Raw genomic sequence first — 27,068 nt, forward strand, 5'->3', positions numbered from 1 at the left:
TTAGGAGGAGGAAGGGCTCTGCATGCATGTTTAAAGTACATCTTGGAGATTAAGGAATAGAGATAGAGTCTAATCTAGTTACAACCGAAACGTATAGATAGAGAGGTTAAGGTTTAAACTAGATCCTATCTTATCTCTACTAGACTCCTTGGTGAACAAGTCATGTAGCCTGAACCGAAATCCTATTATGTTCGACAATATGCACATGTAACACATGGTACCTTCTCCCTTCTTTTCTGTAGCTGTTTTGTTGAACTTGATGGTGGTGCCTGAGGTAATAAAAATGAGATTGTAGTCAATCTGTGATTTCTAACGATGCTAAACCTGGTTCATCGTGTGTTCTTACTTCTTAATCTTGTTCTTGCTTAATTTTTCTGCCTACGATTGTTGTTGCTTAATGAATGTGAGTTGTATCTTCCTATCCAACAAAAGTCTACAACACAAATCTGATCAATTTTACCAGTTCGGTGCCACAATGCAAATAACGGCCATATAAAGGCTGTTTACAATGTATTTGACAAACCTAGCAAAAGGCAAGCAAAATCATTCTACGGAAAATCAAGCACATTTGAAATCGGAAAGATATAAAATGAAGTAGCTATGTTGATTCTTGACACGTGCCGAGACACACGGCGCAAACAATTCTCTAAAAAGTAGACACCCGAAAGAAAACTGCAAACTTGCACTAATACTTATCCGCCACTTCCTATTTAAACTTGCACATTAGCATCCATCATCTGCCGTGCAACACCAACGATGGTTGAAAGGGTTTGGTAATTATCCATGTCCCGTGTACTGCCGGTAAGGAGTATACCTAGTTCCAGGTCTCTCATATCCTCCAAAGCACCCTGCAGTTTTGTGCTAGTGTTCCTGTTCTGGAATACTGTAATGCAGTCTGGCTTGCGTTGCATCATCCATGTACATAACTTTGTCACTGTCTTGATTATTATCAGGTACTCAACTGAGGGACCCTTCCCTTCCAAGCTATCAAAAGCGTGGCCCTTGCACTGTTCTATTATATGATTCAGTTTATCCACAAAGTCATCCATGGAAAGAGGAATGAGTGCAAGTGCATTATCAAAATCATTTGGATTGATCTCCGGTTTGTCACATATCTGCATTGTAAGGCCTAAGAAGGCTGCCAGGGATTTTCTTTTAGCACCTTCGAGCTGAGCAACAGCCGGCAAGTTGTCACTCGGATTGTTTCTGTTAGCAGCGTGAGTGTGGCGAGGCCCAAGAAAACTGTTCAAGCAATAAAGTGACCAAGAAAACAGGGCCCACACTGGGTTGTGTTGTAGAAAACCTATCTGATTTGTGTTTGCTGCTTGTTGCTGCCCTGAGTTGTGCTGTGAAGAACCGACCTGATTTGCATTTGCTGCTTGTTGCTGGCCTGAGTTGTGCTGTGGAGAACCGACCTGATTTGCATTTGCTGCTTGTTGCTGGTCCGTGTTATGTTGGCTAGAGCCCGCCTGATTTGTGTTTGCTGCTTGTTGCGGACCTGAGTTGTGCTGCAGAGAACCCACCTGATTTGCATTTTCTGCTTGTTCAACATTGCATATAACTTTGAGCACCTGCCATGCCAAAAAACATTTTAATTAAGAAGAAACCTTTTATTCTAAGAACAAGGGTGCATGTGCGTATTTTAACAGCAATGTTACATCAAGTAAAAGAAAAAATGGTCGTGCATATTCTACTCATGATGTGTGTACTACTCCCTCCGCGTCTAGATTACTAAAGTAAACGCTCTTATAAACACTACTTTAGTAATTAAAAACCAAGGTATGATAATATTTATTAGTCATTATATTTTTCCTATAAACAAAATTGTTAAGGTTCATGGCCTCATGCCTTTTTTTATTAGAATTTCCGCTATGGTGTGCACATGGTCCCAACGAATTTTTGTGTTCCGTTTGGCATGCATCAGTCGAAAACACGTGAAGAAAAAAAACATTTTTTTTTCTTTTGGACTTTTGGGTTTCATTTGGTTGTGCTCTATGGTATGAAATCACTAATTAACGAATATTTTTTTTTCAAAGATCACTCCCACCTCCTTGGGTTGCGACAACTGATGCACTGTATGCGTGTCACTTGTCGCAACCTGTGAGTTACCTTTTTTTTTCATAAATTCGTATTTTCAGAATATTTTATCTTTTAAACGGCACGTCCAAATCTGGAAACTTGAGCCCATTTTGATAGGTTTTGACAAACTTTTTTTTCATGAAAAGAAACAAACAAAAAATTGTGCTTCTCGCGATAGGAAAAAAACCATAAAACACGTTTTTTCCTTTCCGACAGGCACGGTCGTGCCTTTCACGAAGGCAAAACCGTGTCTCTCGCGGAAACAAAACCGTGCCTCTCATGAACAAAAAACGCGCTATTTTTTCCTTTCCGCGGGAAGGTAAAACCATACCTCTCGCAGAAGCCAAACCATGCCTCTCTAAAAAAAAGCGTTATTTTTCCCTTTCCGAGAGGCACGGTCGTGCCTCTCGCGAAGGCAAAACCGTGCCTCTCGCGAAAGTAAAACCATGTCTCTCACAAAAATTATTTTTTTTTTCTTTCGAGAGCCCGGGCCTCTCGTGAAGGTAAAACCGTGCCTCTCGCGAAAGCAAAACTGTGCCTCTCACGAAAAAAAAAGAAAATGCTTTTTATGCAATTTTTATTTATTTATTTTTTATTTCGTCAAAAATCTAAGAAAGACCGATGAAAAATTGAAACACCAAAAAATCGAAAAAAAACAATCTAAAAATTCAAAAACGCGTGCGGAAAATAAAAAATTAAATTCGGAGGAAGTGCGACACGTGGCGACGGCTGAGAACATGCCAAGTGACTGCGCGTGGGTGTGCTTCCTGCGAGGCTCCCGAAAGAGCACTCGCTAGCTAGTCACTCCCTATATGGTAGCCCCCATCTGAACTTCTGTAGATGTTTGGAAATTCGATTGTAGTCAGGGCCGGCCCTGGACATTTCCTATTTGGCGCCACAGGCATCGGTTAACATGCATTTTTGCTAACTAGCGCCCGTGGCATTCGTAAATGGGTAGGCCTATCTAGGCGTCGGTTGATGATTTATTTTTGAAAATTCTATGGTCTTATTTAAATATCGAAGAATATTTTTAAATTTCAACAAATAATTTTTAAGATTTATGAACTTTTCACTGAAAATCGATGAACCTATTCTACAATAATAAAATTCTATGAACTATTTTGAATATCGGTGAACTTTTTTGAAATTTGATGAACATCTTTTTGAAAATGGGCGGTTGTTTATCAAAACTGATGACTTTTTTTAAGATCTATGAACTTTAGTTTCAGTTCAATGACCTTTTTTAAAAAATACATTAACTTTTTTTGAATTTCTATGAACATTTTTCGAGTTTAATGAACTTTTCCAAATTGGATGACGTTTTTTTCCAATTTAAATGAACGTTTTTCAAATTGATGAACTTTTTTCGAAATTGATGAACCTTGTTGAAAGATATGTTTTTTCAAATCGATTAACCTTTTTCGTTAAATCTGTGAACCATTATATATTTTATATTTTTATTTTCATAAAAAAAGGAAAATCTGAACGTTTTTTCTACTATATCAACAACAAAAATAGCTAAAAAAAAGTGAGCAGCATGCTAGTGGGTCGGTCCAGGCGTCAGAGCGTTAACGAGGGCTTGCCGTGCTGCATAGGAGCTACCCCGGCCCTGAGTGTTGGGCAGCGTGGCGGCCGCCAGGGGCAAGGTAGCTAATGTATACGTGGTCTGCATGTACTGCGTAAGGCCCGAAGCAGTATTTAGCGCTAGGGCAACAGGCCCGCGGGAGGAACGACGACACACATGCCGCCGAGTCACGAGAAATCGTGCTTGAGCGTCTAGAGATCGATCGCCATCTTAGGGTATGTACAATGGTTGATAATATAGTTTTATCTCAGATCTTGCATGTAATTTAGAGATGAAAAAGAGAAGTCTACAATGGGTCATCTCTTAGCCTTATCTTCTATAGTTAGCTATTTCTAAAAACATGATGAGACATATTGTGCTAAGAGATCACCTCTTGTCTTCTTTTAAATAAGAAAAGGCAAAGACTTTTTTCAAGTTCTCTCCTCTACCTCATCATGATGAGACAAAAGGTACGTCTTCAGTAAAGATTCAGCATTGCATCTCGATTGTTCTAATAGAATCATTGATAATAGATTGATGGTATATTATTTAGGGATATAGCATATACAGAGATTTGTCCTTTGTGAGTTAAACTTGATAATCAGTAAGGTTGTATTGAGTTTGTCTAGTACCATTGTAACTTCACACTAGTTTTGGAATAACCAATATTTTTTAAATTATATCACATTTAAATCATCCAAGTATAAATTAAATTTTATTAAGATAGTATTCATAAGTTATTTTATATGAAATCGTTTGGGAACATTTTTCAAGTGTTTCTTGGTAACATTTTATATATACATACATCGATTATCATTATTATTGGTATTTATATTACATGGCCTAGGATTATAACTTTGTCCCGGGCCTCCGAAATCTCAGGACCGGCCAGTAGCAAACAGGTCCATGGTGGCACACTACAATGAAGATTAGGACTACGAATTGTTGTGTCAGATCGAACTTAGATACTACACCAACCTAGTTCGAGAAAAAGTCTACAGAAATTTTAGATATAAGCTCACAAATTTGTGTTATGTTTCATCACGGGTGTTAATTTTATGATTTATATCCTCTATCTGAAAAATGTGATGCAGATGACAAAGAATGAGATATAATAAATAAGTGACTTTAGCATTCCGAACTGCTCTTCCGTATCTGTGAAGCATAGAGTACTAATAGATTATTGGAAAAATAATATGCACATCCATATGCACTCTTACCTCATGTAGATTTGTTTTGAGATGCTCCCTTTCTGCAGGATTAGAATTTGCACAAAGTTGCATCAGCAGTTGTGCTATGGCAGTTTGATATAATCTGGCGTTTTCCATAGGAATCATATCTGTGAGCAACTGAATTGTCTCTCTGCTGAAATTCATGATCCTCATACAATTGGCATTGTCCATTGCCAGTACTGCCAATGCTTCCCCTGCGGTATTCTTGAGTTCTTCACTCACATTTGCAGCAGCAAATAAGATACCCATCAAGTAGTTAATGAATATCGCTACGCCATCAAGTCCAAGGGTAGGTTGAGTGAACGTATCCAAAGATAGCTCCGTAAGGATCTTTGTTGCTGGAACCTTTAGCTTGTTGTACATGTGGCCCTTTTCCAAGATTGAGCGGATATCATTCACTGCTATCCCATTGCTACAAATCTCTCGGCGTATCTTTTCATTGGTTTCATCTGTGCCACTGACAAGCATGCTCACCACTTCCAGTGCCTTCTCAGTTATTTCCATGGTGATACCATCATCTCTGGGCATGTCATACACTTTATTTTTGACTGGAGATATGATCTTGGAGAGGAGACCCTTGTAATCATATATGTGTTTGCAGTTGTCCGGGTTAACTGCAAGCTTGGCAAGAATCAACAGGCCATGGATAATTAGAGGTTTGCTTTCAGCTCCACTGGTAGTGCTGGAGGATCGAAGAGTACCTTGCTGTCTATTTCTGATGAATTCCACAGTATGCGTAGCCACCATTTTCAGGAATTGCTCAAGCCAAGTACAAAATCCGATGCTTTCTCCTCCATTGGTAGCGCTGGCTGACTCAATAGCCCCCTGCTGGTCAGTTGTGATGTCAATAGCTGTCTGATGGTCCATGTTGACATTGGTAGCTGGTATTGACATTTTTGTAAAGTAGGGATCAATCATGGAAGATATGGACTCTGTTGCTCCTGATATGTCAGCCAAGCGCAAGTTGCTAGCAAGATGTGCCACAATTTCTGCGATGCATATTTTTGTCCTATGATCAGTGGGGCTCTTTGAGGCAACCATGTCAAGCAGCCTGGAAACACAGAGCGGCGAGGATTGTATCTGGGATAGTGTTCTTGTCCTATGCTCCTCCTGGGATGTCAATGTATGCATCACCAAAACTGCATCAATGTGGTTCTGACTGTAGTCAGATTTTATCAAGTCTGATGCGAAGGACGCCAGATTCTTGTTGATGGTACTTGACACCCCGTTTTTTATGGCTGTGTTCAATGTTTTGTCCATATATTTGTCAATCAATTCTCTCTTGTCTTCAAGTCCATACTTGATGCTCACCTGGTTTGCAAGATAAGAACGATACAACCTCAGAAACAACCACACGATGAACAATCCACCTTGGAGAAGCACGAGAGCATGGAACAAGATGAGTGCACGAAACACATTGGAATTGTCATGATGTCCCGACAGGAGGGCAACGAGACGATAGATGGAAAGTGATATGCAGCCTAACCCTGCGATCATCTTAACCGCAACGACCAATATTGCTAAGAAGGCCATAATGCTTATGAATTCACTTGCATTTCCAAGTAGCAGCATGGCATAGTAAATGAATTTAGAGCCAATTGCTCGGCCAGTCAGCGGCCTTCCTCGGCCCCATTCCGTGTAGTGCTCGGCGCCCAATTCGAGGAATGCTGGTGGAACTTGGTTGAAAAATTCTGCCTCGGGGCTTACATTTATGCCCACGACCCTGTTGCTCAACAGAGACAAACTAATTACTGGATCTGTTTGTAGTACGACTAGTCGTCACATGAAGAGGGAGAGGATTGTGGAGGTACCTGGCTGTTTGGATGAAGACGATAGCGGTGATGACCCAGAAATCAGCCTTCTGTAGAGAAGTTGAGAAACCGCCGAGCAGGACGACGGTCCCCCAGACTAAGACAAGGGCGCCGAGCCCCGTGGTAAGGATCTGCACGAACATCTCGGATACCATGCAGATGTTAAGCGGCAGCTCCGGTACCTGGTGCAAGGGCTTGTCTCCGCTCGTTGACCGTTCAAGGTCAAGCCCTCGAGCACCTTGCAGCTGGAGTGCATCCTTCAAGACGACCACGATTCGACGTATCACAGCCGAAGCCACCCCTCCTTCCATTCTGCTTGCGGTCTGATCAACCAAGCAGCCTCGTTCTCCTCTATCAAGTGTTCTAGTCTTCTAGCTCTAAATGTTGTCTGGGAAAGAGGGAATGCAAGCGCATACATATATCCTGGAATCACAGAGACAAGATAACCACCATGTATTAACGCATACGAATTTCATATACCATCTCTTGTCTCCTTGACCAAATTCTAGGACTTGTTCCGTGTGTTACTATTCTATACCCAACTTGGAAGTAAAAATTATTATGTGCAACTGCCACTATGATGTCTTAATCATGGGTATCCACTACCACGTGCACGACCACGATGGACATCAACCGATCCGAATCATATTGTAGCTGGTAAAACATGATTATTGTCGAATGCTTTAGGATCATCTCCCCAAGTCACCACATTAACATTCATCCTCCCAGATCGTTGATGCCTTGAGGGCGATGACAGTACCCAGTTCTTTCCTTTGATTGCAAATGAAAAACATAGAAAGAAAGAAATTATCCAGCTGAAGCAAAATGGGGATACAATTGTACGACATGACAATCTAAAATGGGAGTGCCTAGAACTCAGCTAGCTGAGATTTTCTATGGTCTCATTCACATAATATCATTTTATTTTGCATTTATCTTTTTTATTTCCTTTAGCCCATCATTTTATTCTTTTGGGCTAATATGCCATATTTTTGGTTGTTGTTGCTATGCGTCTCATCTAGCCGGCTCAATAACTACTGGTTTGGTTCTCACGTCGTATCTTTTAAAAAAAATCGCTGATAGAGAAAAAAGTAACGTAATGACTTGTTAGCTTCAACTACTTTGACCACTAAGCATTCTTGTACAAAGAAGTAGTGTGTCCTTATTATATAAATTGTGATGTAATAATTTGTTTTTTCTTAGTAAAAAACAAATTGATTCTAGCTTTTTCATGTAGTTGCTGCACAAATATGATTTGCAGTTGTGACCCGCCTGTGAATATTTGTAGTTGCGATCCGACTATGAATACTTGCAATTGCACCCCGACTATGAATACTTGCAATTGCGACTTTACTTTGAATATTTGTAGTTGCGATTACACTTTGAATACTTGTAATTACGACCCGACTTTGAATACTTGCAGTTGCGGCTCGATTTCGAATACATGCAGTTGCGATCCGACTTTGAATACTTGCAGTTGCGACCCGACTTTGAATATTTACAGTTGCGGCCCTATTTCAAATCTTGCAGTTGCAACCCAATTTTAAATACTTGCAGTTGCGGCCCGACTTCGAATACATGCAGTTGCGACCCGACTTTGAATACTTGCAGGTGCGACCCGACTTTGAATATTTGCAGTTGCGGCCCCATTTCAAATCTTGCAGTTGCGACCCAACTTTAAATATTTGCAATTGCGGCCTGACTTTGAATACATGCAGTTGCCATCCGACTTTGAATACTTGCAGTTACGATCCGACTTTGAATATTTACAGTTACAGTCACATTTTAAATCTTACAGTTACGATCCGATTTTAAATATTAATGTCATAATATAAAAAGAAAAAGAAAAAGAAGACACTAAAAACATTAAAAAAGCACGAACTAAAAAGTAAAAGAAACACTAGAAAGTATGACACACAACAAAAGCATGCTATAAAATATGAGTCGACGGGACATAATTTAGGGCTGGTATAGTCTTGTCATATATAAAATGTGCGGCTGCGAGAAAAACAAACTTGCACGTAAGCACCGTGATAAAAAACAGTAAATCATACAGCCATCTCACCAAAAAATGCTAATCGCGATTAGGCATCATCCGACAGCTCACAAAACTGAGCGTGACCAAAAGGAAAACTCAGCTAGCTGAGAACTAGCCAAACCGATCTAAAATTGTATATCTCTAACTATTATAAACAACTTTTTGCGACTTAAGAGGATTATTTTGTCTCTCTTGTCGAACACGAGGTGGGGAATATTCCTTAGCCCGGGCTAGACGAAAATGAGGTTTTAACCACACAGTTCACGAAAAAAGAGGTGTTTGAGCCCATATGCAGATGAAGAATAATAAAACTCCAGACCCTGACGAATTCCAAGCAGAATTTTATAAAAAAATGGTGGCATGGAACATATAAATGTGGCTGTGCTACCCGGCCGCGAGCGGCATCGCGCTCGCAAGCTGATCCAGCTCGCATGATTTGCATCGCTGTCCAGTGATAGTGTACGTTGCATCGCTCTGGTCAAAATCTGGTCGTTTATTTTCCTGTGCGTCGTGTGATCGTGCTAGAACCAATGGAAAAAATAACGCGTTATATAAAATAGTGTCGCTCCTGAAAATATGTTATTTACATATTATAGCATGTTATTAGCAAGACATTGAACACTGATTAATTTAAGGAGCCAATTCTATATATGCTATAGGGTGTTATTAACGACGATATAGCGCGTTATTTTTTTAAGTGGCTAGAACCGATGACGACTGGGCCAGCCTTGCGCATGGGTCCATCTCGCAGCAACACCGTGTGTGCGTGCCTGTGTCCAGGTGGAAAAAAGCAGCGGCGTTCGTGGGTTGCCAGGGCCCCATCGTGGGTTGGATGTCCTTTTTTACAGTTCTCATATGCACCCATCATGGGTTGGATGTCATAACGAACCGTCATTAGCATGTTAATAGTTGAGTACCCGTGCGTTGCCACGGGATACAAATTATATTATAAAAAAAAAAGTCATATTCCGAATCTTGGAGATTATATTTAATCTCGACTCTCTTACTATTAAAAACGCCTTACAGCCCATCTTATGCATCGGACTCAAAATATCTTGACTTTGTACATCATTTTAGAAGGGACCAATGTTCTTACCAACTGAATAGACAGAAGCTAATTAAGCATCTATTTACTATAAGAAAAAACATAAAAGACAAAACAAAAAAGTGAAAGACATTCGCTAATTTTTTTCAATTAAATTGTTCGGATGAACCAAGGTGCATTATTGCTACTCCCTCGAGGTTGTGTCAATTAATTCGGGTGGGAGGGAGTACCATTATCAGACAATTAGAACCATGCAAATATATTTTGAATAATCAATACAAGGAGAATGTAATCATACAGCTCAATACAAATGTTCTTATAATTATTCAAGGTTCATCACATTTTTTGAAACTGCAATGGCAATATATTTCAGTTTGATAAGGAACAGGATCGCAAATAGAAATATTTTGATGTCAGCAAGATTTTTCAATGAACAAAAACATTATTGAAAAGGCAACATTTGATACCAAAGTCTTGGAATTACACAATGGGTCTCTTCCTCAGCTTTCTTGCCACGTGTGTCAGGATACGACGTGGTTGTGTGGTTGTGCATAGTGGCCAAAATTGCCTGAACCTAGTTTTCAGTTGGGCATGGAGGAAAACCCATCTTAAGCAGAACAAATGGTAACAAAAAAAATGGCCTACATGAGCTTTGCATTGACAGAAACATCTTCCACTCCAACTTCTGAGTGGGTAAGTAACTATGGACTGAGCTTTGTTTCTTGGTTAGGTGGTTGGGGGCGATCTTAAGACAATAAACTATAGCAAATAAAGACCAAAAAGCATCACCTCCACCTTCACCTTCACGGAGAGAACCATCCTGGTAGGTGACAAGTACAAACATTTGGAGTTAGTAAAAAAAAGACATAGAAAAATTGGAAGGCAAAAGGAGAGAACACATCTTCAGATTATATTCCTATCTATAGATAGACGCTCCAACAATATATTGTCAAACTAAGAAAATTAGAGAAATGAGAATATTTATAGAAACAATACATCCAAAGATGGATATATAGAAAGAGAGAACTCCAAATTATGTTCTCTGTAATTTTGGATTACAACATTGTGCATTCTAAGAGATCCTTGTGATCGCTATTAAGCTCCTGATTGCCAATTCCCTATATCCACCATGAATTAAACATATACATCTCCCGCGATTATTATTAAGGTTCATAAGTAATAGTGCATGTTTCACATCAACAATGATAAATTATATCAAGACATGTCTAACATAACATAGTTTGCAGTGGATGCCCGACAAGTAGCATCTAATCAAGTTTTTAGTATAAATATGATTCCTGCAGCGTCTATTGCACGGACAAACCAAACTGAGCTCAATAAACTGTGTTTATTCGTACTCATTCCTATATTAAGAAGTATAACATGCTTAAATTTTTTGAGACTGTCCTTTCTAATATTATGAGAAATTTAGCTTGTCGTGCATATGTCAATGAAGGCATGTTATCAGAACTTGAAGGCAATTCTCCGAACCATGCATGTGGATACATTGGTTAACTGTTTTCGGTTAGGATGTAGAAATCTCGAGTAGCCACTTTCGAAATATAGAAAATAATGTAGACCAAAAGAACATGGAAAGTGCAAGGCTCTCAACTAACATTTGCCATGATTTCATAGGTCAACGTTTGTAGCTTCTTGTTTGGCACAATCATACACATAAAACACGTATGAGTTTGACATCTTGTAAGAGATTTAATGCAAACTCTAAATATCATCAAACCATTTCATACATATTCTTCATGTAGTGTTTCTTCATACATTTTCGAAGGTGCAACCTATAGATGATGAGAATACAAAATGTGCTTAATTCAGAACATTGAGATTGAGCTAATACATAACACTGGTACTAAGTAACAACCATGACTCTTTAAAAAAAAGGTAATGACCATGATTCTCCAAAAGAAGAAATGCTAATGACCATGGTAAATAGCAAGTATCCAAAGCAACACAGAATATGAGCTTATATATGTAAGTAGCCGTGTGTATGGATATTTCCAATGGCATAAGGATGGAGTAAATATATTACTTGACGTTGTTCGAGATATAACCTTCATGGATTCATGCGCCCGCGGAATCCAGTGAGGGAACCAAGACACAACGCAGGCGTAAAGCAAGTGATTGGAGAATTAACAACTACTTAAGGCAAATCAATGGCAAATGCAATATGTTGTAATCAAATTATGCTTTCTGCAATCTAAAAGAAATTAAAGGTAATGAACATGCCATCATTCTCTAGTGTTACAACATATAGTGTCTTGATCTCTTGAGACTATGTATTCTCTTATTTTGATGTATGAATGAAAGCACAAAGCATTTCAAAACTCGTAGAAGTTCAGAAAAGAAAAAAAAACTTCAATGATCTCCACACAGATAGTGTCAACAAAAGAGAATCAAGGAACATATCAAAAGAAGCTTGGATGCCTGACTGAAGGCAAAATGGCATAATTCACTTCATACTGATATGCAGGTTGTGATGTTTGCTTTGCTCGCATGCCAGTCTGTAAGGGATACTTATTTTGCACATAGTAAGGGATACTTGTTTTACACATACATCATAGTAGCATCAGCTTGTCGGGTGACAAGTATATAGAGCTCAAAAGACAAAAGCACACAACAGCGACCCTTCAGTTTCGAAGGCATATGGATCATACCTTGTGAATAAACTAACATAGTCGATTTACGTCCGACAGTCACACCCAGGATATTTTCTGGGACGTACCTCCACCGCTACTTGTTTTAGTAGTTAGAACAGGATGGGCAGCAGACTGTTTGCTTGGATTTAATGCCCGTGCGTTGCCACGGGAAACCCACAGAAAACAAAGCCGTGAATGAAAAAATGTGACAAACACCCGTGTTTTTTTTCTCTACATTTGTTGGACATAGTCGTGTGCACAAATGTTTCGTTAACATAAAGATAAAATTTAACACACATATTAGTTATGTATACCTGCAAAAATTATGAATAATACAAAGAATGATGAAGAAATGCATACATGCATGACAAAAACACACATCGAATGTTGCCTCTCCATCATTGTCTATCTTCCATCATAAATGCACGTACGTTGAACAATAAATTTTAAACATATGAAGATTAATATTAAATATCATTATAATTGACTATGTGTACAAAGGGAAATACAAAGGAGCTATGTTTGCAATAAGAAGAAGTGGTCGTTGCTCTCACCAATTTCATCGAATATACCATCCACCTCCTCATCTCGTGCAATTGGGGGAGCACTCGGTGGCCCGAAATCCTGGAATTTCTGCACATCAACGTAGCGCTGCTGGATATAAAAATAATAATTAGAGTTGCTTGCTACTTTTGCCAGCACAACTGCGCACCTATGCAATCTTCTACAGTAATTATGATGCATGAAGAAACATGGAACTGTTAACCAACAGGATTCAGTATCCGCTAATTTACAGTGGAAATACCAAGCAAGCTGGAGTAGCATCCTTACATCCGAGCTGCAGTCCACCTGATCCTGACCAAGGGAGCTTCTACCGGCAAACGCGGCCGCGGCCGCGGCCCCGCACCTCGACCCAAAGGTTCTCCTTGGACTGCCCCCCGGCAAGCCCGCCGCCCCTCCGGCTGAACTGCGACGTGACCTCGTCCTCGACACCATTTCCGTACAGGTCCCTCGCCCTCCGGAACAGGCTGGAGTTGCTGGAGCACACCCCGTCCTCCTCGGCCGTGTGGTCAGAGAAGTAGCCGTAACCGCAGTCCTCGGTGAGCCCCCAGGACGCGACACTCTCCTCCTCCTCCTCCTCAGAGTCCGCGGCGAGGAGCACGGAGTGGCGGCCGAGGAGCCCCGAGTGGCGCGTGGCGGTTCGCACCGGTGGCGACAAACTCTTGGGGGAAAAGAGGCTGACGCACGCCCTATTGTACAGCGCGGGGCTCCTGGGCGCCGTCGCGCCCTCCGGGATCTGTCCCAGGGCAGCCGCTCCTTCTTGGACGAGGGCGGGGCGGGGCCCGGCGGCTCACCGTCGGCGAGCGGCAGGAAGCCGTCGGGGGGCAGGAAGCCTGCCCAGACATCGTCGGAGTCGGCCACGGCGCGTAAGGCCGGGGAGACGGCGGCCGCGCGGTAGGCGTCAGAGATTCATCGAAGGAGGAGAGTGCAAGGGATGTGCAATTGGTCTAGCTGCCTCGGAAAGCGATGGAGTTTTTTCTCTGAAGCGGAGAGAGAGATGGGATCGGGAGGGACGAGGTGGGGTGCAGGAGACGAGGAGGCCGGGTGCGTCAGGAACGTGTGTTCGTGGGTAGTTGATTTTTTATTTTTTTTGTATTTTTTTTTACGTGGGAGGAGGAGGTTGAACGAAGGGAGGTGGGATCGAGAGGTCGAACCATCGTTGAGAGGTTGAACCATCACGACGTTTGATCCTGCTTTAATAGTAGAGATTAGTCAGTTAATTAGTCCACGTGTCGTACAGACGCATCCATCCGTACGGGCGTCTCTTTGTACAGACGTCTCTATTGGATGCGTCCCTAATCCTTATACAAATAGTCAAATCAATAAAAGAAAGAATAATTCGCACAAACACATTCATTTTCTCTGTTACACGTTATCAGCACGACCTCTGCCGAGAAAGACACAGAGCCATCACGGGAAAGGATAGGGGAAGGACAAGAGAAGGTAAGAAAAATGGCAAGGATGAACCTGCATGCCATTGTGTTTGCTTTTGTTCGCCCCATTAGGGTGTGTTTGGCTTGAGAACCAAAAGACATGGCATGTCATGGTCTCGTTCTAAAGGAATGGGTTGGTTCCATTCTTGTGTTCGGTTGAAGATAAAAAATGTCATGGGTTCGTTCCATTCTTGTGTTTGGTTGGTGATATGAAATGAGAAGAATATGACTCAACTCACCTTGTGGGGTTTTTCTTTTTCTTTTATCAAAATATTATATAAAATCCACCAACATTTTCATTGTATTTTTGGTTTTAACAATTATCAGGGATGTTTTCTTTTTTTTCTTCTATCAATAAGAGAAGAATAACCAGGTGATTCCTAAGATTTGGTGGAATCGCTTGATGAAGCATATATAGGGAATATTCATTTTCTGAGGATCACCCGGTTCCGGTTCCATCCTCAACTAAACAGTGGAATGGTGGACTGCGGACGGAATCAACCCATCTTGTACAAGTATATCCTCAAAGCAAACACACCCTTAGAGACGAGATCCGTCGATCTGCAAGACGCGGCTGTGCCCGGTCCCGTCACCATCGTGGTCGCTATGGTCCCCGTGGCCACCACAGCCCTTCACCACCAGTGTAGCAACCAGGGCCAAGTACCCAGGTTGTGCCCGTGGAGATGGTCGCACCGGCGCCTCCAGCGCCGTCCTTTGTCGCCCCTCCTACGGGCTGCTTCTCGCCGGACCTTCGGCGCCATTCCTGGGAGAAGAAGATGACCTCGATGTCGGACTGGTTCCACCGCCAACACCGCCGTACTACCGCGGCCTGCGTCAGACCGCTCCACCACTGCATCGTCAACTCCCAATGCCGACTCCATCAGATGAAGATCTGATGCACTTCTTCCCCCTGGCTATGGCCTGATTTCAACCAGGGATTGGGAAGTGATGCCGACGGAGGAGAAGCAGCAATGGCTCACCACCGCTGTGAAGACATAGCTCACGGCTCCGATGACGGCGGACGAGACCAGCGCCCCATCCTCGACCTCAACATAGCCGCAGGTGTGCAGATCGAGGAGGCAGCTTCGTCTTCCACGCCACCGTCCGCCCCGGGACCAGCAACTCCGCCCCCGCCGCCTTCCACTCCACCGCCGGAAGCCCGCCGCATCCTCCGCCGCTTCGCGGCTGTCCTGGAATGGAACCACCTCGGCCTAAGCTCCGGCTCATGGGCTCTGGCGGGTCTCAACCTCCCCGGCTACACCGCGGGAGGACCCTCCCTCCTCTGAATCGAGCCGCCTCGCGACAGCGGCTGAGACCGGTGGTGCCTCGCGGCTGCAGCCATGGGAGAGGAGGACCGGCGTGATGTGGTGCTGGAACGGGAGAGATGGGGAATCAGGAGATGGGGAAACTGGTGATGTCCTGCACTAGATCGAGAGAGAGATGGGGACACGGGAGATGTGGCGCTGATGGGGAGACCCTCGTGTGTCTCGCTCTCCCATATCCTCTCTCTGTCGGTGCTGGGCCAGGCCAGGCCTTTTTCCTCCCAAATAGACCTACATGCCATCATCCGAAAAAAATATCCCAATAAAGTAGCTGCTGGTGTTGTGGCATTTCCATCACGAAACAGCCCGTAGCATCAATATATTGCATAATACCTCGTGTTTTTTTTCCAGTGTGGTATATTATTATATTTGGAGAACCTCTTTATATTTTGTCATTATTGTATTGTAAGTTTGTATATATTTAGACTATCTATCGTCTAAAATAAAGTCTCAGACTATGTGTACATATTCTATATGATTGCCTCAGCATTTTTTTTATTTTTTTTTGAATATGTAATTCTTAAGTACAACAATTTATTTTTACAATTCGAATTTTGGGATCACAAGATAGATGAGGCATCTACTGCACTTTGTAGATTATCCTCATCGCTGACAGATCTAAATTTTGTTGGGGAACGTCGCATGGGAAACAAAAAAATTCCTACACGCACGAAGACCTATCATGGTGATGTCCGTCTACGAGAGGGGATGAGTGATCTACGTACCCTTGTAGACCATACAGCAGAAGCGTTAGTGAACGCGGTTGATGTAGTGGAACGTCCTCACGTCCCTCGATCCGCCCCGCGAACAATCCCGCGATCAGTCCCACGATCTAGTACCGAACGGACGGCACCTCCGCGTTCAGCACACGTACAGCTCGACGATGATCTCGGCCTTCTTGATCCAGCAAGAGAGACGGAGAGGTAGAAGAGTTCTCCGGCAGCGTGACGGCGCTCCGGAGGTTGGTGATGACCTTGTCTCAGCAGGGCTCCGCCCGAGCTCCGCAGAAACACGATCTAGAGGAAAAACCGTGGAGGTATGTGGTCGGGCTGCCGTGGAAAAGTCGTCTCAAATCAGCCCTAAAACCTACGTATATATAGGTGGGAGGGAGGGGACCTTGCCTTGGGGCTCAAGGAGCCCCAAGGGGGTCGGCCGAGCCAAGGGGGGAAGGACTCCCCCCCCCCAAACCGAGTTGGACTTGGTTTGGTGGGAGTCCTTCCTTCCCTTCCCACCTCCTCCTTTTTTTTTTCTTTTTCTCTTTGATTTTCTTTCCTTGGCGCATAGGGCCCTTTTGGGCTGTCCCACCAGCCCACTAAGGGCTGGTGCGCCACCCTCATGGCCTATGGGCTTCTCCGGGGTGGGTTGCCCCCCCCCCCGGTGAACTCCCGGAACCCATTCGTCATTCCCGGCACATTCCCGGTAACTCCGAAAACCTTCCGGTAATCAAATGAGGTCATCCTATATATCAATCTTCGTTTCCGGACCATTCCGGAAACCCTCGTGACGTCCGTGATCTCATCCGGGACTCCGAACAACATTCGGTAACCAACCATATAACTCAAATACGCATAAAACAACGTCGAACCTTAAGTGTGCAGACCCTGCGGGTTCGAGAACTATGTAGACATGACCCGAGAGACTCCTCTGTCAATATCCAATAGCGGGACCTGGATGCCCATATTGGATACTACATATTCTACGAAGATCTTATCGTTTGAACCTCAGTGCCAAGGATTCGTATAATCCCGTATGTCATTCCCTTTGTCCTTCGGTATGTTACTTGCCCGAGATTCGATCGTCAGTATCCGCATACCTATTTCAATCTCGTTTACCGGCAAGTCTCTTTACTCGTTCCGTAATACAAGATCCCGCAACTTACACTAAGTTACATTGCTTGCAAGGCTTGTGTGTGATGTTGTATTACCGAGTGGGCCCCGAGATACCTCTCCGTCACACGGAGTGACAAATCCCAGTCTTGATCCATACTAACTCAACCAACACCTTCGGAGATACCTGTAGAGCATCTTTATAGTCACCCAGTTACGTTGCGACGTTTGATACACACAAAGCATTCCTCCGGTGTCAGTGAGTTATATGATCTCATGGTCATAGGAATAAATACTTGACACGCAGAAAACTGTAGCAACAAAATGACACGATCAACATGCTACGTCTATTAGTTTGGGTCTGATCCATCACGTGATTCTCCCAATGACGTGATCCAGTTATCAAGCAACAACACCTTGTTCATAATCAGAAGACACTGACTATCATCGATCAACTGGCTAGCCAACTAGAGGCATGCTAGGGACGGTGTTTTGTCTATGTATCCACACATGTAAATGAGTCTTCATTCAATAAAATTATAGCATGGATGATAAACTATTATCTTGATACAGGAATTATAATAATAACTATATTTATTATTGCCTCTAGGGCATAATTCCAACATCGAGCTTATCAGACTGAAACTTTTTCACATAAGTGTCGAAGCCCCAAACTTTCAAGAAACGACAGTTTAGATTTCTCTAAACCTCAGTCTATATTGTGTCATCTCAACGGAAATATGTGGTGCCCTATTTAAAGTGAATGCGGTTGTCTCTAATGCTTAACCCATAAACGATAGTGGTATTTCGATAAGAGACATCATAGCATGCACCATACCAAATAGTGTGTGGCCATGACGTTCAGACACATCATCACACTATGATGTTCCAGGTGGCATGAACTGCGAAACAATTTCCACATTGTCTTAATTGCGTACCAAAACTCGTAACTCAGATATTCACTTCTATGATCATATCGTAGACAGTTTATCCTCTCTGTTACGACGAACTTCACTCCGAAACAGAATTGAACTTTTCAATATTTCAGACTTGTGATTCATTAAGTAAATACTCTAGTATCTACTCAAATCATCATTGAAGTAAGAACATAATGATATCCACTGCGTGCCTCAGCACCCATTGGACTGCATACATCAAAATGTATCACTTCCAACAAGTTACTGTCTTGTTTCATCTCAATGAAAACAAGGCCTTGCTCATGTGGTATGATTTGCATCTCACTAGTGATTCGAAATCAGGTGAGTAAAAAGATCCATCAACATGGAGCCTCTTCATGCAATTTATACTAACATGACTCAAGCGGCAGTGCCACAAGTAAGTGGTACTATCAACATTAACTCGTATCTTTTGGCACCAATATTAGAAGAGTTCTCCGGCAGCGTGACGGCGCTCCGGAGGTTGGTGATGACCTTGTCTCAGCAGGGCTCCGCCCGAGCTCCGCAGAAACGCGATCTAGAGGAAAAACCGTGGAGGTATGTGGTCGGGCTGCCGTGGAAAAGTCGTCTCAAATCAGCCCTAAAACCTCCGTATATATAGGTGGGAGGGAGGGGACCTTGCCTTGGGGCTCAAGGAGCCCCAAGGGGGTCGGCCGAGCCAAGGGGGGAAGGACTCCCCCCCCCCCAAACCGAGTTGGACTTGGTTTGGTGGGAGTCCTTCCTTCCCTTCCCACCTCCTCCTTTTTTTTCCTTTTTCTCTTTGATTTTCTTTCCTTGGCGCATAGGGCCCTTTTGGGCTGTCCCACCAGCCCACTAAGGGCTGGTGCACCACCCTCATGGCCTATGGGCTTCTCCGGGGTGGGTTGCCCCCCCGGTGAACTCCCGGAACCCATTCGTCATTCCCCGCACATTCCCGGTAACTCCGAAAACCTTCCGGTAATCAAATGAGGTCATCCTATATATCAATCTTCGTTTCCGGACCATTCCGGAAACCCTCGTGACGTCCGTGATCTCATCCGGGACTCCGAACAACATTCGGTAACCAACCATATAACTCAAATACGCATAAAACAACGTCGAACCTTAAGTGTGCAGACCCTGCGGGTTCGAGAACTATGTAGACATGACCCGAGAGACTCCTCGGTCAATATCCAATAGCGGGACCTGGATGCCCATATTGGATCCTACATATTCTACGAAGATCTTGTCGTTTGAACCTTAGTGCCAAGGATTCATATAATCCCGTATGTTATTCCCTTTGTCCTTCGGTATGTTACTTGCCCGAGATCCGATTGTCAGTATCCGTATACCTATTTCAATCTCGTTTACCGGCAAGTCTCTTTACTCGTTCCGTAATACAAGATCCCGCAACTTACACTAAGTTACATTGCTTGCAAGGCTTGTGTGTGATGTTGTATTACCGAGTGGGCCCCGAGATACCTCTCCGTCACACGGAGTGACAAATACCAGTCTCGATCCATACTAACTCAACCAACACCTTCGGAGATACCTGTAGAGCATCTTTATAGTCACCCAGTTACGTTGCAACGTTTGATACACACAAAGCATTCCTCCGGTGTCCGTGAGTTATATGATCTCATGGTCATAGGAACAAATACTTGACACGTAGAAAACAGTAGCAACAAAATGACACGATCAACATGCTACGTCTATTAGTTTGGGTCTAGTCCATCACATGATTCTTCTAATGATGTGATCCCGTTATCAAGTGACAACACTTGCCTATGGCCAGGAAACCTTGACCATCTTTGATCAACGAGCTAGTCAACTAGAGGCTTACTAGGGATAGTGTTTTGTCTATGTATCCACACAAGTATTGTGTTTCCAATCAATACAATTATAGCATGGATAATAAACGATTATCATGAACTAAGAAATATAATAATAACTTATTTATTATTGCCTCTAGGGCATATTTCCAACAGTCTCCCACTTGCACTAGAGTCAATAATCTAGTTCACATCACCATGTGATTCCAACGAATCCAACACCCATATAGTTATGGGGTCTGATCATGTCTTGCTCGTGAGAGAGGTTTTAGTCAACGGTTCTGAAATTTTCAGATCCGTGCGTTCTTTACAAATCTTTATGTCATCTTATAGATGCTGCTACTACGTGCTATTCGGAAATGCTCCAAATATCTACTCTACTATATGAATCCGTTTCACTACTCATAGTTATTTGGATTAGTGTCAAAGCTTGCATCGACGTAACCCTTTACGACGAACTCTTTAACCACCTCCATAATCGAGAAAAATTCCTTAGTCTATTCAGTTACTAAGGATAACTTTGACCGCTGACCAGTGATTCAATCCTGGATCACTCTGTGTACCTTTTAACAGACTTGCTGCAATGCACACATCAGGTGCGGTACTCAGCATGGCATACTTCAGAGTCTATGGCTAAGGCACAGAAGACGACCTTAGTCTATTCTCTTTATTCTGCCGTGGTCGGGTTTTGAGTCTTACTCAAATTCACACCTTTACAACGCAACCAAGAACTCCTTCTTTGCTGATCTATTTTGAACTCCTTCAAAAACTTGTCAAGGCATGCATCTTGTTGAAACTTCCATTAAGCGCTTTCGATCTATCTCCATAGATCTTTGATGCTCAACGTTCAAGTAGCTCAATCCAGGTACTCCTTTGAAAACTCCTTTCAAACAACCTTGTATGCTTTACAGAAATTCTACATTATTTCTGATCCACAATATGTCAACCACATATACTTATCAGATATTCTATAGTGCTCCCACTCACTTCTTTGGAAATACAAGTTTCTCATAAACCTTGTACAAACCCAAAATCTTTGATCATCTCATCAAAGTGTATATTCCAACTCCGAGATGCTTGCACCAGTCCATAAATGGATCGCTGGAGCTTGCACACCTTGTCAGCATTCTTAGGATCGACAAAACCTTCGGGTTGTATCACATACAATGTTTGCTCAAGGACACCGTCGAGGAAACAATGTTTTGACATCCTACGTGCAATATTTCATAAATAATGCATCAACAACTAACATAATTCTAACAGACCTTTAGCATCGCTACGAGTGAGAAAGTCTCATCATAGTCAACTGTTTGATCTTGTCGAAAACATCTTTGCGACAAGTCGAGCTTTTCTTAATAGTGACTTATCACCATCATTGTCTGTCTTCTTTTAAAGATCCATTTTTACTCAATAGTCCTATGACCATCAAGTAATTCTTCCAAAGTCTACACTTTGTTTTCATACATGGATCCTCTCTCGGATTTCATGGCTTCCAGCCATTTGTCGGAATCTGGGCCCACCATCGCTTTCTCCATAACTCGTAGGTTCACTGTTGCTCAACAACATGACCTCCAAGACAGGGTTACCGTACCACTCTGTAGCAGCACGCGACCTTGTCAACCTACCAGGCTTGTAGTAACTTGATCAGATGCTTGATGATCACCATCATCAGCTTCCACTTCAATTGGCGTAGGCGCCACAAGAACAACTTCCTGCGCCCTGCTACACACTGGTTGAAGTGATGGTTCAATAACCTCATCAAGTTCTACTACCCTCCCAATCAATTCTTTCGAGAGAAACCTTTCCTCGAGAAAGGATCCGTTTCTAGAAACAAACACTTTGCTTTTGGATCTGAGATAGGAGATGTACCCAACTGTTTTGGATATCCTATGAAGATGCATCGTACTAGCAAATGCCGAACTCCCAAGCATCTAGCGGATTTATATCTCAAATCCACTGGGAAAGGCAAACAAGTTCATGAAAAAGCTGAAGCTTACTTCAACGCCTTACAACAAGAAGAAAACCTTGAAGCTAGCACTTCTCAAAGCGCTCCTAAGGAAACAAGGCAGAAGGATGAAGATCTTCTTGATGTTGACAACATGATGGTGGAATACACCCAAGAGGCATATGGAGATTGAAAGGACGTGGATGTCGCCTAGAGGGGGGTGAATAGGCGCTTTAAAATAATTAAGGTTTAGGCTTGAACAAATGCGGAATAAAACTAACGTTTAATATGTCAAGCACAAAACCTCAAACAACTAGGCTCACCTATGTGCACCAACAACTTATGCTAAGCAAGATAAAGAACTAAGTGATAGCAAGATATATGACACGAGACAATATGGCTATCACAAAGTAAAGTGCATAAGTAAAGGGTTCAGGTAAGAGATAACCGAGGCACGCGGAGAGGATGATGTATCCCGAAGTTCACAACCTTGTGGATGCTAATCTCCGTTGGAGCGGTGTGGAGGCACAATGCTCCCCAAGATGCCACTAAGGCCACCGTAATCTCCTCACGCCCTTGCACAATGCAAGATGCCGTTATTCCACTAAGGGACCCTTGAGGGCGGTCACCGAACCCGTACAAATGGCAAACCTTGGGGGCGGTCACCGAACCCGTACACGTGGCAACCCTTGGGGGTGGTTACCGGTACCCGTACAAATTGCTCGCGGCAATCTCCACAACCTAATTGGAGACCCCGACGCTTGCTCGGAGCTTCACACCACAATGATTGAGCTCCGAGACACCACCAAGCTTCTAGGACGCCAAAGCATCCACGAAGAACAATATCTAGGATACTAAGTACCAAAGGTAATAAGCTTCTCAAACTTCACTTCCACGTATCACCGTGGAGAACTCAAACCGATGCAACCAATGCAATGGCAAGAACACACGAAGTGGTCAAGTCCCTCACACTCAAATCCCTCCACAACAACGAAAGCTATGGAGAAATATGAGAGGAAGAACAAGGAGCTCACAAAGAACTCCAAGATCTAGATCCAAGGGGTTCCCCTCACATAGAGGAGAAAGTGATTGGTGGAGATGTGGATCTAGATCTCCTCTCTCTTTTCCCTCAAGAACAAGCAAGAATCATTGGAGGGATTGAGAGTAAGAAAGCTCTAAGAATGTCAACAATGAAGGTAGAACAAGAGCTCAACAGATGGATAAGACCAAGGGGGAAGAAGACCCCCTTTATATAGTGGGGGAAGGAATCAGACCGTTACCCTCACTTACAGCCCGAGCCCAGCGGTACTACCGCTGGCTGCAGCGGTACTACCGCTGACCCTCCAGCGGTACTACCGCTAGCTGTAGCGGTACTACCACTAAGCCCATGGTAGCGCAAAGATACTACCGGGCCAACCACCGCCAAGAAAGTCTTCGCAAAAATGTCTGACGCAGTACAACCGCAAAGATGACGGTACTAAAATCTTGGAGCGGTACTACCGCTGACCAGGGGAGGTACTACCGCTGGGACAGCGGTACTACCGCTAGATCCAGCGGTACTACCCCTCGCCACTGAAACAGCCATAACTTTCGCATACGAGCTCCGAATCGAGCAAACCGAAATTATGGTGCTTTGTATAGCAAGTGCCACCTAGACTTCTTCTTTTGAGCCGAAACTTGGCCAAAATAGTCACCTTAGTGGTTGATCAAGCTCAGCCAAAACTCAACATCATTCACCAGTTGTGCCCCCCCAGCAAGCAACAAACACTTTGCTGTTCTCTAGTCTTGGAGGAAGTTGTGGTTATATCCATAGTTCCTGTGCTTGTTCATTGGCTCTTTGGCACTCAGTGGTGAATAACCTATCACCCAAACATGGTTTGGATGATTAGAGCATGGGTCATCGTCGAGTTCACGTGGTGACTACATGCCCGACATGCCCGTCCGCGTGCTCTCGCAGATGGACCCCCTTTGTTTCGTCTGTGCTTGTGAGCTCGTGCCACCTAGCTATGTCTAGGAGCATCCCCTCGTCATCGCCTTTGCTCTAGACCCCTCACCCCTCTCAGGTCACCTCCTACACGGTGTTATGGCCGCACGTGTGACGTGAATCTCTTTGGCCTCCCCATGGCGTGGTGCCCACGTCGCCCCGTGCCTTCTTGAGCTCACATGGGTCTTCTCTCCTTCCCGTGTAGCCTCTGGACTCGCTGCCCCTCCCCACCGTGTGGCCAGTTTGCGCCAGAACACCGGCACACGCGTCGCCTTGGCCGTGCTCGCCCCTCCTCAGTGTCCGGCTATATATGGCCTCCCCTGTGCCTCACCAGCAACACTCACCCCCTCCTAGCATCCTCCCAAAACTCCTAATTTGAGTTGAGGAGCCTCCCCTGCATTTCCATGGTCGGATCCCCGCTATCGGCTGCCGCTCAAATCCGAGCAATGTCGGCTCTCTCGCACCCCTTCCACCACCAGACAAACCTCTGAACTCTGACGGACCCTCCCACCCCTCTCCCTTGACCATTGGCGCACCATAGCGACAAGACCCCACCACATGAAGCCGTCGTCCGCCTCGAGTCATGCCAGGTGCTCCGTGGCCCTCCCGTGCCGCCCCTGTGGGCCTGCCCGATGCAACGCTCCGTAGTGAGTACCCTGGTGGCTGGAGCCTCGCCGAAGGTGACCGAAGTCACCTGGGCCGGTCGTCGGAGCGCGTGGCCTCCTCTGGTCCTCGAGCACGCAAGGAGGAAGAAGAAGACCAAGTAAGACGGGCCCCACCTCCTCGCAGACCCCACCAGTCAGCCGCTCACGACGTTGACCCCGGACCGCTGACGTGGCTAACTGGAGACGTACTCCCTAGAGTACGCTACCGCTTCACCGAAGAGGTATTTCTGAAAATACGCTTTCTGTTTTTAGACATTGATTGAATCCATTAAATAGTGGACGTTCTTCAGTTAAGAGCCGAAATAAACAAGTTTTTGTTTGTTTCTTGCGTAACGAATGAACGGTCGTAACTTTGCAACCATAACTCTGATTCAGGTGATTCCAAATCCCACGTTCTCTATTCGTAGAGCCCGTTCTACTAGTATCATTCTTGGTATGTTGTCTCATACTGAAAATGACCATTTTACCCTTGCCCTTGTTAGCCCCCCAGGAGATAATCTTTTCCGACGAATCGTTCCGCGAGTTCCTCACACTTCTTCCCGATGAACCCTTTATCCCTAGGAAAGCCAAGACAACCACTTGTATGATGGCCTTGCAGTAGCCATGGTCTTCTATTTAAATGTTTAATATCTACTACCGGTATTTCTGTTTCGGTATGCTTGCGGATTCGTGTTCATCTTCATGCTTTGTGCTTGTGCACCGTGTTAGTTATGTGATTACTTGCTAGTATTATTCTCATGCCATGCATGTTACTATTACATGCTGGTGATAGTATTGTTCATCTGATGCATGTTTATCGTCAGTTATGAAAAGTACCTGTGATATGCATGATCGTCGATATGCCATGTTCATCTGCATGCAGTAGACTAAGTGTTTTATTATTGTCAATGCACATGCTTCACATGTTAAAGGGTTATACTTCCCATCCATGTTTATGCTAATATCATGCTCATGTGCATTGTCATTTCATCCTGTTATTTTTATTATGACTCAATTCATTACTTTTCAAGTTTAACCGGATAATTAATTGAACTTGAACACCTGTTGGCTAATTCATAGTGCCATCGAGTCGAGCTGACTAGTGCATCCACACTTTGTTGGAAATATGCCCTAGAGGCAATAATAAATTAGTTATTATTATATTTCTTTGTTCATGATAATCGTTTATTATCCATGCTATAATTGTATTGATTGGAAACACAATACTTGTGTGGATACATAGACAAAACACTGTCCCTAGTAAGCCTCTAGTTGACTAGCTCGTTGATCAAAGATGGTCAAGGTTTCCTGGCCATAGGCAAGTGTTGTCACTTGATAACGGGATCACATCATTAGGAGAATCATGTGATGGACTAGACCCAAACTAATAGACGTAGCATGTTGATCGTGTCATTTTGTTGCTACTGTTTTCTGCGTGCCAAGTATTTATTCCTATGACCATGAGATCATATAACTCACTAACACCGGAGGAATGCTTTGTGTGTATCAAACGTCGCAACGTAACTGGGTGACTATAAAGATGCTCTACAGGTATCTCCGAAGGTGTTAGTTGAGTTAGTATGGATCGAGGCTGGGATTTGTCACTCCGTGTGACGGAGAGGTATCTCGGGGCCCACTCGGTAATACAACATCACACACAAGCCTTGCAAGCAATGTGACTTAGTGTAAGTTGCGGGATCTTGTATTACGGAACGAGTAAAGAGACTTGCCGGTAAACGAGATTGAAATAGGTATGCGGATACTGACGATCGAATCTCGGGCAAGTAACATACCGAAGGACAAAGGGAATGACATACGGGATTATATGAATCCTTGGCACTGAGGTTCAAACGATAAGATCTTCGTAGAATATGTAGGATCCAATATGGGCATCCAGGTCCCGCTATTGGATATTGACCGAGGAGTCACTCGGGTCATGTCTACATAGTTCTCGAACCCGCAGGGTCTGCACACTTAAGGTTCGACGTTGTTTTATGCGTATTTGAGTTATATGGTTGGTTACCGAATGTTGTTCGGAGTCCCGGATGAGATCACGGACGTCACGAGGGTTTCCGGAATGGTCCGGAAACGAAGATTGATATATAGGATGACCTCATTTGGTTACCGGAAGGTTTTCGTGCATTACCGGAAAAGTTTCGGGCTCATCGGTAGTGTACCGGGAGTGCC

At 43.7% G+C, this 27,068-nt stretch overlaps 1 protein-coding gene across 1 annotated transcript; it reads right to left on the reverse strand.

Moving 5' to 3' along the window:
- Positions 1-539: 539 nt before the first annotated feature.
- LOC123453050 lies at positions 540-7,055 on the reverse strand. Its single transcript, XM_045129810.1, has 3 exons — positions 6,687-7,055; positions 4,864-6,598; positions 540-1,571 (listed from the first exon to the last, which is right to left on the reverse strand). Exons 1-3 carry the CDS (start codon positions 6,995-6,997, stop codon positions 711-713), a joined length of 2,907 nt encoding a protein of 968 aa, XP_044985745.1. The 5' UTR covers positions 6,998-7,055; the 3' UTR covers positions 540-710.
- Between the last annotated feature and the right edge of the window lie 20,013 nt (positions 7,056-27,068).

This window comes from Hordeum vulgare, chromosome 5H (assembly GCF_904849725.1).
Source record: "Hordeum vulgare subsp. vulgare chromosome 5H, MorexV3_pseudomolecules_assembly, whole genome shotgun sequence".
Taxonomy (NCBI): Eukaryota; Viridiplantae; Streptophyta; class Magnoliopsida; order Poales; family Poaceae; genus Hordeum; species Hordeum vulgare.